We start from the raw sequence: 15,749 nt of genomic DNA, 5'->3' as shown, positions 1-15,749 counted from the left end.
ACTTTGTTCTTTTCACCCCTTTTTCTTTTAATAAAACTTCATATTTCATCCATTTAATTCTTTAATACAAAAGACATGAAATTCTTATCATGAAACATTTACCTAACCCATTATCATGAAACATTTACCTAACCCATTATCATGGAACATTTACCTAACCTATTATCATGGAACATTTACCTAACCTATTATCAATTTGTATCAATTTGTCTACAACAACATGATGGTTAGCCACTTCATGTAAAATGGGAGGTTTGTCATGCAAATCCTCCTATTTTGCACTCCTATTTATTTGGCCACTTCAATTTAGCCTATAGCATTTTCAAACATTTTCACATAGGTCCTATTTCATAATTTCACTCCCTTTTTCTTATGGAACAAAAATTAACTAAAATTACCGGGTTCTATCTTAAGCTTGGGCCTTCTAGAGGCCCACTAACATAATTAAACCTATGCCAACATTCACAGGATTCCCGAAAATTGGGGCGTTACATGCTTGTACTGCTCACAGAATGCTAATGCCAAGTCCTTCCAAGATCAGATCTTTTCCCTACTAAGCTGGTTGTACCACCGAAGAGCCGATCCTGCTAGACTATCTTGAAAACAATGTATGAGTAGCTTATCTTCGTTCACATAGTCGGTCATCTTCCGGAAGAACATGATGAGATGTGCTTTTGGGTACCTTGTCCCATCATACTTTTCAAAATCAGGCACCTTGAACTTCAGAGGCAAAATTAGATTAGGTACCAAACTGAGTTCTTTGGCACCTAGTGCGGAGAAGACTTCAGTGCCTTCTATCACTTTAAGTCTTTCCTTTAGACTTCTATACTTCTCATTTGCGTCATGATTATCTAATTTTAACCTAGCTATCTCTACTGGGTCGTCAAAATCTGGAACTAATGGATCAGCAGGACTAGCTCCTGGGTTTGACACGAACATTCCTTTCCCCAAGTTAGCAGGTGGTGCAGGTCGTTGCTCCGGGCCTATAGGTTCCCATTGGGTGTACCCTCTTTTTGTTACGTGGGCGTGCGGTGGAGTAAATCCTGGTGGATTGAGCGAATCTTGATCGAGATTACCCCTTGACCGTGGTTCCACAATGTCAGGGTTTATAGGTCCCTTTCCCTTAACTAAAGCTGACATCATTTCTATCATCTTGGCCATTTGATCCTTCTGTTCGAGCGATTCTTCTCAGGATTTCACCATTAAGTCTCTTGTCTCTTGCTGCGATTTGGCCAGTTGCTCTTGTAATTCCCTTTAAATTCTTTCCACTCTTTCGATTCTTTCATTGAATTCAGCCTCCATTGCTCTAGCTTGTCGACGCGTTCTATACGAATGGCGTGGTTCCAGTCTTGTGGTATTACAACTGCAAATTGTATGTTTTATCCTCAGCGAACGATTATGGGATATGCAATGAATGTATGAATGAATGAATGAATGCATCAATGTCAAATGAATGTTAGTCATGAAAGAAATGCAAGAAATTGGTGTTGATTTCAAGATAGCCCCTATTTAGGCATTTCATTCATCAAAAGAATTCATTACAAAACATTTTGCCGTTTTCGATTCAATTATTACACAAACTTCCTAGCTATATCGCCATATTTCTTTACTCGCTCTAAGAATTCTGATATGCTCGATCGTTGGCTTGGCGGGAATTGGCAACTGAGATTCACTGTTTCATCTGATAATTGTACCACGTGCATGGCTATTCCATGAATTTTATTGATCAAATAGCTAGTTGCATTTCTTTTTCTTGGAGGCCATCTTCATAAGCATGAACGTCTCTATCATATTGACTATTCTTTTCTTCCAAAGCCTTTAAGAAAGTATCGAGCTGTTGTTGACGATCTTGCAGCATATCTTCTAAATCCCGTATCCTTTCTTTTAGTTTTTGACGTTTAGATCGACTAGTCATTACCTTGGCAGACATAGTTTCATATTCGACATTCTTCTTCCTTAGCTCCATCATAGCCCACGCAGCATTTTCCTCCTTTTTCTTCGCTTTTCCTTTCCGAAATTCCATCCTGCCCTTAATGTTGCTTATTTCTTCTTTCCATTCTGCCGACGACTTACCCAGCCCACTGTTCTTTATTGTGCCTCTCAACTTCTTATTTTCCAGATGAAGATCTCTTAAGTCATTTCTTACGACTTCAGCCTCTTTTTGCACATTTTTGGTTCTGGATCTTTCAATTTGAATGTCGATCTTCAATTGGTAGTTTTATTCTTGAAAGGCACTAAGGTCCCGAGATATCTTGGCCTTTTCTCGTTCAAATTCTTGTCTTGCCATTTCTAGCTCAGACGGCATTTCCTCTATGAAAGGATTCTAGACGGTGCAATTTGTTGACGAGATTTGTTGACTATTCACCCGTTACTTCCTCCATATGTCGTAATCTTGGGTTAGGGTATCAGCATATAGGGCCAATTCCATCAGATGAATTTTCTTCCAAGATTTTGCAGTGTCACGGACCCTCTTCATATATCCCTCACCTGTAAAAACAAACTCGGACTGTGCTAATCCTCCGGTGGCGGGTATGAATTGTCGCGAAGAAAATTGCCTTTGGACTAATAGCGGGTCATATCCAACTCCTCCCCATAATCTGAGTAGTGGCACCCAGTCTTGATCTCTGACCTTGTATAGCAGAACCGAAGGGCGTATCCATGGTGCTTTCCACGTTATATCCTCGGCGCGAAGGTTCTGAAAAACTGAAACCCAATGTTGTTCAGTGACTTCCTTTAGCCATTCTTTCTTGAGATAAGCTTCTAACGGGGCAAATGTTTTTGAAAACATATGGAATGGTGTGCGCTTTACTTTCTAGAAGTGGCTCAAAATCCAAACATTGAGCAACTGCGCGCATCCAATAAATCGTCCTTCCCCTTTCCTTCGACAACTACTCAGGGATCTGAAGGTCTCAGCTAGGATTGCCGGGATAGGGTTGATTCCTTGTTTTAACCTTTCAAATAAATCAACTACTGCAACTTCGAGATGTCCGAGAACTTTCCAGAAAATGACCAAACCGTAAATGGCCAAAGCGAATAGATTTATCCTTTTCAGCATGTTAGGAGGGTTCAGAACCAAATCTCGTAGGGAAGACCATGGAATGAAAATGGTTTCATTCTTCTTCTTTATCTGTTTTTTGGCCCATACGTCAGTCATGTCTGTCAATCTCACTAACTTTTTCTTGAAGGTCATCGACTTAGGTTCTTTTACATATATCTTATAGGGTTGTACATTATCGATACGAAGCAGAGCAGCGTACTCTTCTATAATCGGGGTCATGTCTTCCTGGTTGAAAGTAAAACATTGATAGGCCGGATCCCAAATTCTGATCATGGCTTAAATCAAACGCTCGTCTATGTTGATAGCAATCAAGTTGGCTATGTCCCCATATCTTTCAGTGAAGATGCCCCTAGTGTCCGAGTCCCACTGATTCCAAACCCGAACCAAATCTTCAAGGTTATTCTGGCGAACATTCACAGTTACGTGCTCGGGCAGATTGGCAATACATCCCTCCACTAGACTATCCCCTTTTTCCTTTTGAGTTTTTAGAGACCAGTCCCAAACCACGGCATTTTTCTCGGTTGTTTTTATAATTGACTCTTCCATTAGAAACCCATTTTTTGGCAACCGATCTCTAGTCAACACCTTCCTAATATGATGCCTATAATGCATGATGCAAAAAAAAAAAAAAAACAAAGACAAATACCTTGGTTAGTAAAACAAATATGAATTACGAAAAATCCAAATAAAAATGTAAATGTCAAAGAAATAAAAGGTGAGAGGCATTTCTCCTGTGCACTTATTTTGGTGACTACTAAACGAGCGGAGGTTCGACATAGCTCTAGTTAGGGGGCTCGTACGGTTCACTATATGCGGTTTTGGTTCTAGATAGGTACTCGAATTGTTTGTACTATCGTCTACTAAGACTAGTACGAAGCCTCGGTCGTAGCCCATCATAGGCTCACGAGTTCAATTCGAGGGATTACATTTACTTATGCCTATGCGGAGGGACGAGTTAACTCACGAAAGCATAAGTCATATGTAACCCGAAAGTATTCACTAGCCTGTGCGGAGGGACGAGTTAACTCATGAAGGTGTAGCGTTTACTTTCACTTAAACGGACGGAGCCCGGGTAGAGAGCTCATGTTATGCGAAAATGAAAGTGCACGGTGTGTGGAGAGAAACTCACAAACCTTTACGTTTTATTTAAAAACTAAACCAAAACTAAAACCATAAAAATTTAAAGCTAAAAAACAACCAGATAAATAAGTTAGAATATATACAAAACGATGCAAATGCATAATTTTTTGAAAACAAAAAATTGAGGATCACGACTAAATGTTAATTTGAACAAGGAACTTTGAAAATTTTGACAACACGAGTTTAATTCCAGACACGACTCTCAAAAAGGGGTCCCCAGTGGAGTCACCAAGCTGTAGCGACGTAAAAATTTTAGCTTGGTCGCTAATTGTGACGATTTATTGAAAACTTGAAAACTGAAATTTGATTTTGAAATAAAAAAAGGGAGTCGCCACCGATCTTTTTTATAGGTGTGATCAGACACCTAATAAATTTATTTTTTTAAAAAGAAAATTGATTCTTGAACAAAAATGAAGGCCGAGTTTAGGTCTACGTCAAAATTCAGAGAAAATAGGGGTCCAGGAGTCGGTTACGCACGAGGAAGGTATTAGCACCCTCGTGACGCCCAAAATTGGTATCTTATTAAACAAGTGTTGTCTTAATTTTCAAAAAATACGAGTTCAATGTAAGATTTAACCGTGATCCGATTTAAACACAAGAATTTTTAATTTTTTGAGTTTTGAGAAGGGTGTCCCATTTTTAACACGAGCCGACAAGCTTCACCCAACATAGCAATGAAATCGATGGCTTAATGTTAAATCGGTACATTGCCTTATTTATTAAAATGAATTAGAAAACGAGAATAGGATTTTAAAAATAATGCAAAGCAAATTGATATGAAATAAAAATAAATAAAAGGCGAGCTAGAAATATATTAAAGCAAATATAAGCGTGACAATAATATTAAAAACAATAAAGATATATGCCATATTAAACATAATACTAGAATTAAACAGAAAATGGAAACAATGAATGTATACATGTAATAATAATGATATTAAGAACATGTATGCCAAAATATATATACATATATAAATAGTAATAGTGTCAGAATATACTATATATGATAGTAAAACATAACTTGTAATGTTAAAATATATACATAATATTTACATATATATAAAATAAATATTGAAAAATGTATGCACATAAGAAATATATACACCAATATATAATAATATAAAAAAGAAACAAATAATATAAAATATTGAATGAAATGATGAAAACTACTATATATACATATACACGTATATAATAATAGTATTAATAACAATAATAAGGATTATATAAAAATACATACATGAGATAGCATGAGAAATGTACACATAAATTAGTATATAAAACTAACTAATAGAGTATAGACATATACATATATAATATAAAAATGTATGTGCATAATAAAATAAGAAAATGAAACATTTATAATAAGTACATGAAAATATCTATACATATATGTAAATAATAACAATAATATTAAAAGTAAGTAATAATAGTGAAAATAATAAGAATAATATGGTATTAAGAGTATAAAATATAATATTGAGAGTATATATACATATAATAAAACACACTAATATTAATACTAATAATAAGGATAATATAGAAAATATATATATGAAATAGTACAAAATGTATAACTAATGGTATTGAAATATATACATAATAATAGTATTACAAAGTGTACACATAGCATTAAAAATATATACATAATATGGCGTTGAAAAATACATACATAATATAGTATTAAAATATTTACATAGCATTTACATATTAGAAATAATAATGTTAAAAGTACCTATTAATAATATTATATAAATATAATAATAATAAATAATAATAATAATAATAATAATAATAACAATAATAGCAGTAATAATAAAAATACAAAAGAAAGTTTGACATAATAATAAGGTAAGGAAAGTAAAATATAATATATTAAATATAATAAGTATAATAGTAAATATAATAATGTTAAAAAAATACCATACATAAGGAGTATATAAATACATATATAATAAAATATACACTAATATTTATAAATAATAATAGTAAATATAATAATAATAAAATATTAAGTATAGTATAAATAATATGTACATAATAGTAATAATAATAAGTAACAATAATAATAATAATATAGAAATTAGGAAAAAGTAAACATAATATAATAATATTAAAATAAAATAATTTAAAAAATACTATGTAGATATAAATACATATACGTATGTAAATAAAATATACACTAATATAATAATAATGATAATCAAATAATATTTAAAATGAAATAAAATAACGAAAATAATACGAAAATAAACTAAAATCTAAAAAAGGACTAAATTTTGAACAAAAACAAAGTTTTGGGGCAATTTTAAAGAGAAATAAAGAAAAAGGATCAAAATGTCACACGCGCATAACCTAGGAGGACTAAAATAGCAAATATTCCTTCCCATTAAAACACAACATATCAGTGGGGACTAAATTGAAAAGCGCGACAACTTCCTGGGGTAAATTTTAAAATAAAAAACTTGATTGCAAAAGCTTGAAAAAGCGGAAGAACCGCACGCGCAAATTTCCCCTTTTCTAAAAACACGCAGATCCTGAGGCGAGTCGGGTCGGGTCGGACCGGGCTTCATCAAAACGACGTCGTTTTGGGGTTAAAAGGCAGCCCCCAAAACGACGTCGTTTTGGGAGGCTATAAAAGCCCCAAAATTAACAAAAAATTCATTTAGTGAGGAGAGAAAGAAAAAAAGGAGAAAAGGAAGAGAGAAGGAGGGGAGGGGAGGGATTTACGTCCATGGGCCGGTCATCAGTCCGATCGCCGGACCGTCATCGGCCACCGTCGCCGGCCTCCACAGTGGCCGGAAAAGGTAATTTTTTTTTTACTTAATAATATATGTATATATATATGTATATGTGATTGAGTAAATGAGAAAGGAGAAAAAGAAACCGATTTAAAAAAGGAAAATCACCTTAAGGTTTCGGCTACTGTTTTGGTGTTTTTGACTCTTTTTTCTTTGGACTGTTTTGTTTTTTTTGTTGCATACTAACACATTGTTTTGCTTCTATTTCAAAAATTGATATTTGTATTTCTCAAAAATTGCCGAATCCCATTACAATATTTTGCTTGGCTTTTTATAGCCATTGTACATCAATTTTTTTCAATATTTGCTGTCTTTTCTTTCTCTGATTTTGCAGGTGCAAGTGGCGGTGGAGGTGACCCTGGTGCAGGTCGGCGCAAGTGGGTGATTAGGGTTTTAGCTTTTCTGAAACCTTAACTTTAGTTAGTTGGGTTATTTGGGGTTTTGAGCTTCTGGGTTAGGTTGGGTTATATTAGGTGGCCTTCGGGTATGGGTTTGAAAATGGGTTAAGGGGTTTGGGTAATGTATTGGGTTTTGGATTTAGAGGTTGTTATGTGGGTAATTTTGAGCTGTTTTGTATTGGGTATTGGTTTAATGTAAATGGGCTTTTGTAATGGTAGGTCAAAATTGGCCTGCAATAGGGGTAATTCGGAAATAAACAATAATAACAGTAGGGACCAATATACAATGCACGAAGATGCGTGGGGACTCAAGCTAGAAATAAGCTATGCCACAAAACGCATCATTGTAGCGCAGACCAAAGTGCAAATGTGTACAAATTATAGGGCAGATTAAAAAAAAAACAAAATTGGACTCGATCTAATTAAGTACCAGTGCAAAAGGAAGGGACAAAATGCACAATTTTCCCTTTACCGCAGCAAACGCGCGGATCCTGAGGGTTAGGAGTCGGGTCGGGTCGGGCTTATCCATGCGGCACCGTTTTGAGCCATTGAAGCGGGCTCAAACGGCACCGTTTTGGGTTCTTTATAAAGACCCCTTTTAGCCTATTCAGCTAAACCCTAGCCTCCATTCTTCTCCTCAGCCGAACCCTACCCCTTTAATGCTAGTGTCGATCTGCCTTCACATGCGGTAACCGACTGGTTCGGACTCTAAAAGGCCACCTTGCAGCCTTGAAGCTCTCCTCAAAACTCCGATTTCGACGGAGCAAAGGAAAGCCGATGGCCCAAAAGCAAGGTAAAGTTCATCTCATCCCTTTCCTTTTATTTTCGAAATACAATGATGAGAGATTCGAGTAGAATACCAGAGAAAAAGAAAAAGATTATAGAAATCGAAAGTGGAAATCACCTTCTCTGTTTCTTTTTGATTGCTTTCTATTATCGTTGTATGCGTAAATGTGCGTAAAAAATTACAAGTGATTCTCTTTAGGCTTTATAGCCGAGAGAAGAAGAGAAAAAAATAAAATAAAATATACATTTTTTTTCCATTTTCTTGCATCTGTTGTTTTCTTGAATGTATTTGCTGTTGTGGTTTGTCCCTTTCTTCGCAGGTACAGGTGTGTTGGCGCTTGGGTATGGGGTTGGGCTGGCGTACGGAGGTGCATGCGCGTGGCTGTTGGAGGGTACGGAGGCTAGGGCCGAGGCTTGGCTGCGGCGCGAGAGTGGGAACTGCTAGGGTTTCTAACGTTTTAATGTTCTGGGCCTATCGGGCCTTGTAAGTTTGGGTCAGGTTTTAAATTTGGGTCTAGGTTTAGTTATTGGGCTTGGGTTATGTAGCTGGGTTTGTGTATGTTATAAAATTGGACTGTTGTATTGGTTTGGTTTAAAATTTATTTATTTATTTATTTTGTATATATTTTGGTTTCTAGTGGGCCCGGGCAAATTTGGCCCACTACAGGCACGTTTCCTTTGCAGTGTGATTGTTTGGGATTTTTGTTAGTAATGGAGGACGAGCTTGCCAATCTAAATCTTGACGATGAAGAGGAGGAGTTGATTCTTTGTGAAAAAGATCTGAATGATTTAGAAGATGACTATCGATTTTGCTTGGTAGAAAAAGCTGTAACGAAGTGTGTGGTTCATTTTCCCTCTCTAAAAGAGGGAGTTACAATCACAAATAGGGGGAAAAAAAGGTATTTATTCCATTTCTTCTATGGGATTGATATAAATAAGGTTTTGGATGGTATACCCTGGTCATTCAATAGGCACCTTATTGTTTTTCATTGATTGAATGGTGGGGAAGACCCAATGAAAGTGTCTATTTAAATTATATTCAATATTATGTTTTATCAAATGTTGTTTGAACTGAATTAATTTGATTGGACCAAGAACAAGTCAAGAGATTGGTTCGAAGAGTAATTTTGAACCAGTTAGATCGAGAATCAGTACAAACAAGCTGAAAAACCAATTGAACTGGATTTTTTTAAAAAAAATTAATTTTTTTAAATTTTAATAATTTTGTAATTACAAAATCGAACCGATAACTTGATGGATTTGATTATCGATCTGATTTTAAAAACATTAAATTTATCATCTAGACTAAACAAATTTATTATATATATATATATTTGTTTTTTTTTTTTTTACTTTTATCTCATGTTTGATCATAACAGTTTGTGATTTTTTTGGCATTCACCCTATTATATATATGGGTTGAATATACTAGACATTCCAAAACTATGATCCATGTTTTAAATTTGTCTTCAAATTTTAAGATATTTTAATTGAGTCATTAGAGTATCAATATTATATCAATCAAATCCTTCTGTTAGTCTAATACTTATCATATTAGACACTAAACGTTAGCTCGAATAGGATGTGGAGCATATCCAAAACATGTGAATCAAATTTTAAACATGTAGGTACTTGTTGCATTGACAACTTGGATTTAACTTGGATTTAACATGTTGAAAAAAAAAAAACCAAAAAACCAACTTGGATTTAATGACACTTTTTTTTTTTGGTCCTTTTTTTACATTTTAGATCTAAGTTGTCCAAACAATAAGTATACAAGTGTTAGATTTTGATATATATATGTATATATATATATATATATATATATTTTAGTTGCAAGATTTTTATCTAAATGTTTTAAATATGCCCTACATTAAATTTGAATTGATAATTAACTCCCTACATTAAGATAATAGAAAACCTCATTGGTACATGTTATTACCATACTTTATGTATTTTTAGTCTTTTTAGTCTTTTTCTGGCCATCAACTATTGTTTTTTTTCAATATGTTAGTTTTAATGAAAATACTGTTAAAAGTTAACGGGTTAATGTAGAATTTCATACGTGAAATACTTTTAATGAGATGTAATTTATTACTTAGATAATCTAATAAGATAATTGCATGTGAAAAATAATAAAATAAATAAATAATAAAATTGTTAGATAACAATTGATTTTTATCAATTAATTAATTATATTTTATAAATATTAATTAACTATTTAAACTTTTTATTTTCTATTGTATCAATTATGTTATTTTTTGTTAATTATAAACTTTAAATTTATGAAATTATTTTTATTAAAAATTATGAAAACTTTAAATTGATTCATTTGAATAATTCATTTTGAATTGACCTTAAAGACTATTCAAATCAACCCTTTTGGTATATAGTGTTGAGTATGAGTTGGATCATTTACTCAGGTCAAGTAAGATTTATTAACCTCAATTAATAAAAACTAATTTAATTATAAAAATATATAAATATTAATATAAAATTAACTTTTATTATATTACAATATGCCAAGGGTAAAATCAGATTATGAAATTAGGGAAAGAAATAGGAAGAACCCCTCACGCTTCCAAGAAATTCATTCATAAGGGTCCACTCATCACTTAAATAGTTTACTTTTTATTGATAGATAAAAGAAATAATTACCATAAAATCTGGCGGGCTCCAAAGTAGTCGCGACCTAAATGTTCATTTGAAAATTTGAAGAGTTTGCATAAAAATATAAATTAAAAAAATGAGTTTGAATAAAAAAATAAAGTCCATTTTCTAAATGAATTGGGCCTTAAGTAATCTTTTCTTAACTCAGGCTCAGCCCTACCCGAATTTGTAAAAGAAAAACATGTTACTTTTTGCTATTGTTTTTACTTTTTTTTTTTAAACTATTTTGGTGTTGTTTTATTATTATATTACTTCTATATTTTTTTGTTATTGTTTAGATACCATATAACTTTTGTTTTGTTGTTAATTTTACTACTATTTGAGAGGTATTTGCTTTCTAAGTTACATTTATCTTAGTGTTATTTAAGTATAAATAATTTTTAAATTTATTTTCAATTTATTGAGAAAATTTATTTATTGTTTTTAGTGTGTTTGATGTATTATATTTTTAAATTTGTTTTTATATAAAAATAATATGGCCAAACCGGCCGAGCTCGGTTTTAATATTTTTATCCGAGTTGGGTTTAGATAAAATCTTAGACCCATTTTTCAAGCCGAATCCAAGCCCAAAAAACGAGCCTAAAATTCTATTGAAACTCGAACCTAAATTTTAATACTAATATTCAACATTTGAATTTCATATATTTGAAATGTTTGGATTCTATATATATATGATGGTAGTTTATTGTAGTTTTCCTATGGAATTTCATATGAAGTTGAGAATGTCAACCTTTTTTCGATGGATAAAATTATTATTGAAGAGATCTTAACTTAAGTAATGGCTTGTTAAACTACGAAATGGGTCAATTACTAAATAAATTTAAACAAATAAAGCATTATACCTTAATATTATTTATCTAATGTAATTTTCATTTTATAAATTAAATATATTTATATTTTTCAACAAAAATTATGTTTAGCTTCAATAAAATTAAAATTAAAATTATATTTAATTTAATTATATATTAATCTTTCTTTAAATTATTTTATATAAAACTAATTAGTTACTATTATTAAATAGATTATATTTTGAAAATTTTGATTAAAATTTAAAATTTTAAAATTATTAACCCCTCATGCTTCCAAGAAACTCATTCCACAAAGGGTCCTTTCGTCCTTCAATGGTTTACTTTTCTTTTCCATGGAAAAGCCTCTTTTTTCTCTCTTGTATTCATTTGGATGTGATAGAATACTAACATTTATGCTACTAGTAATCAGCCACCGCTTACGCCGGGATTTAATAAATCAATTTTTATTTTTATTTAATATTAAATTTTGTTTAAATTTATTAAATAACAATTAATAAATTAAAACTCATTAAATATTAATTAATTATGTAAACTTTTTTTTATTTTTATTGTATCGAACTTGTTATATTTTTTGTTAATTATAAATTTTAAATTTATGAAAATATTTTCTATTAAAATTTATGAAAACCTTCATTTACAAGTTATTTTATGGTTAATTCATTTTAAATTGATGTTAATGTATATTCAAATCGACCCTTATAGCGGTGTTGTGTATGAGTTGGATGATTAGCTCAAGTCAAGCAAGATTTATTGACCATTCAAAATAAATAATAAAAAATTAATTTAATTATAAAAATATATAAAATCAATGTGAAGGATAACATCAGATTATGAAATTAGGAGAAGCTTCACCATTAGACATGCAAACTTTGTGCTTAATTTAGATGCTACAAGAAATTCATGCTTAAATAAAATGGGAACAAAAGTTGAACAAAGAACAAAATGGGAATAAAGAAAATGGGGGACTCCAGAGGCATGGCCATCAACTCATGCTGCTTGAATGGCTGAATACAAATGCTTGACGGCAACAAAAGTTATGGCATTCGCAACTTACTACTTTAGGAAATCTCATTTCTGGATTTTATATATATTTTTTTAAGCTCTCATATTTGAGTGAAGTTTCAATTTGGACAAATAACTTTATTTTTAGATAACTTTACTAATTTATTTATATTTATTTATTTTAACATTTTAAATCCTATATTCATTTATCTTATCTCCAAATTTTTAGATTTTACTAGTAATATACTAAATATTTTTCTTGAAAATTAAAAAGAAGAAAATTGAAAAGAGGTCTCACAACATCTTAAATCCGCTTTGAATTTTTAAAATTTTTAATTACATTTATATCCTTTATAAATATTAAAAAACATACAATAATATTGTAAACATGTTGTGTAATTTTTATTATTCCATAAATGGTGTATACAATTATTACAAAACACCTTACCCTAAAAACTTTGGCATACAGAAAAATTATTCATTTAATAAATATATTTATTCTTCTTTTTCAAAAGAAAAGAATGTTTACTCTTAGGCTTTATTAGTAAATTAGGCTATAAACTATACTTCAATTCCCAGATTTTTTTTATTAGAAATAAATATGAAGATTGCATTGATGCTGCTTTTCTTTGCATGTTTCTTCCATTAAAATTAAGTTCTCTCTCTCTTTCAGGATAACACAAATTCAAGTGATATGGGAAAGAATACGCAAATTTAAAAAACCCATTATTGAACTCAAACCAACTGAAATAGCAGTGAAACTAAGAATATGACTTGTGGGAGTTTTTATTCAATTCCAAAAACAACACTTTCAATCCATGTCTTAACACAGTTGCTCCATATAAACATGGCATTGCAATCCACAGTTTTCACTACAATTTTTTTTACATGTTTCTACTACAAAAGCTTCTGGGGAAATTATCTACCACAAAATAGTAGCAGGAATCAACGGCCATTTGTATATAGTAAAACCATGCTTGCCTCCAATAAGGATTTATATACAGCATAGCTGCGATACACAATAGCACCATCACGTAACATGCGAAGAAGCTTCCATAGAAGGCATCCATGTCAATGAAACCATGGTCTTCTTTGTTGCTAGCTGTAGCTTTCGGTGTCAACGGTGTTACGACCAGTGAACAATTCTTTCCCACCAATGAGCCACAAAGAAAAGGATTCCCGACGTAGCTGCTTTCATCAAATGTTCCCAATTGTCCAATCCCTTCAGGTGTTTTTCCAGATAAATTGTTGTATGACACATTGAAGTATTCTAGGAAATTTAACACTGCAAATTCGGCAGGGATATTCCCTGTCAAATTGTTGTAGGAAAGATCTAGACTTTCCATGTCCGTGAGGTTAGAAAATGCTCGTGGGACCGGTCCGGTCAAGCTGTTGTGAGAAAGGTTCAATGTGATGAGCTTCATAATGTTTTTTGTTTCAATACTAATTTTACCAGTAAGCTTATTGCAGGAGAGATCAATTCCAGACATGTATTGAAGCATTCTTCTCTTGTAACTGTAGGAGTTGCTCTTTACTGTGTATTCTATTGGAACTTCAATGGACATCGAGCTGTTGGTGTCGACATCAAGCAGATGATACCAAATATATTGCTCGATTACGTAGTTTAGCACACTAACTTTTAAACAAGAAGGAATACCACCAGAGAGATTGTTTTGAGAAAGATCAATTAGGCTTAAACGATCCAACTTGCATAATTGAATTGGAATTTCACCCTCAAAGTGGTTTCCCTTTAAGAGAAGATAACTTAAGTCAGAAAGGTTGCTAATACAATTTGGAATGTTACCCTTCAAGTGGTTATAGCTGAGATCCAATATCACCAACGAAGAACTGTCACGAAAAGCATTCGATAACGCTCCTTGTAACATATTTTTAGATAAATGAACTTCCTTCGCCGATACCGGCTTGAAGCAAGACGGTAGAGTCCCGTATAAACTGTTCATGGAAAGGTCCAAAAATTTTAGTTTGAGATTTAGACTGCAAATTGCCCTTGGTATTGAACCATTAAGTTGATTATCTGCCATGGAAACTTGTTCCAAATTCGAAACATTTCCCCTCCATTGTGGCAACCTACCAAAGAGCTGGTTCCTGCTCACATCCAATTCTGCCAACCTTGACTTATTCCAAATCCAACTTGGGACTTCACCAAAGATATAGTTATTGCTAAGATCTAGTATGTACAAGTCAGAGCAGTTCGCTAAGACATTTGGGATCATCCCAGTGAAGTTATTTCCATTTAATTCGAGCTCGGACAAGCTCGTTAGATTAAAATTTCCAAAGAAAATTGATCCTTGTAATGTGTTATTTGATAATGCAAGGAATTGTAATGAAGAGCACCCCGTAGCCATGTGCTCAGGTATCTCTCCAGATAATTGGTTGTTTGATAAGTCCAAAACTTGTAGGGAACTCATATCACCAAATGAAGAAGGAATGCTGCCATTGAAACAATTCTTTGACATGTTCAAATAATCCAAAAATGGTAGGCGTGCTCCAATTCTTACTGGGATGTTGCCACCGAAGGCATTGTAGGAGATATCCAAATATATTAAAGCAGAATGAGCACGCAATGGCACTTGAAAAGGCCCTGACAGAGAGCAATTCATGAGTCTCAGGGTTCCTAGCTTCGTGTTGTTTTCCAACAACCAAAACGGAAATCGATCCACCTTGAAATATATGTCTGAGAGAGTAACCTTCTGCAACTCACTTTGATGGTAAAAGAATTGTGGAAATGACCCACCAGTTCCACAACAAGATAAGCTGATGGAACTCAATTGGAACCTTGGAGCCGAAGAATGGGACATTTCATGATCATCAGCATGTATGGTGTTGTTATCTGCATTGAGGTACTTGAGTTTTGAAAGGTTGAACAAGGGTCTTAATGAGCTTAGGATGTGAAATTTATTGTTTGAAATATCCAATAATTGGAGGGATGTTAGACTTTCAAGGGCTGATATATTTCCAAAGAACTGGTTAGAAGAGAGGTCCAAAAATTCAAGCAATGTTAGGCTCTGAAGGACAGATATATTTCTAGAGAACTGATTAGAAGAGAGGTCCAAAGATTCAAGCA

General features: G+C 32.7%; 1 protein-coding gene across 1 annotated transcript; it reads right to left on the bottom strand.

Moving 5' to 3' along the window:
• Positions 1 to 13,548: 13,548 nt before the first annotated feature.
• Positions 13,549 to 15,483, bottom strand: LOC108458730 (receptor-like protein 1). The gene has a single exon (XM_017758130.1). It carries the CDS (start codon positions 15,481 to 15,483, stop codon positions 13,549 to 13,551), a length of 1,935 nt encoding a protein of 644 aa, XP_017613619.1.
• Positions 15,484 to 15,749: the final 266 nt, after the last annotated feature.

This window comes from Gossypium arboreum, chromosome 6 (genome assembly GCF_025698485.1).
Source record: "Gossypium arboreum isolate Shixiya-1 chromosome 6, ASM2569848v2, whole genome shotgun sequence".
In the NCBI taxonomy this organism is placed as follows: Eukaryota; Viridiplantae; Streptophyta; class Magnoliopsida; order Malvales; family Malvaceae; genus Gossypium; species Gossypium arboreum.
Note: the sequence above shows the minus strand (reverse complement) of the source record. Positions and strands in the feature narration are given on the sequence as shown.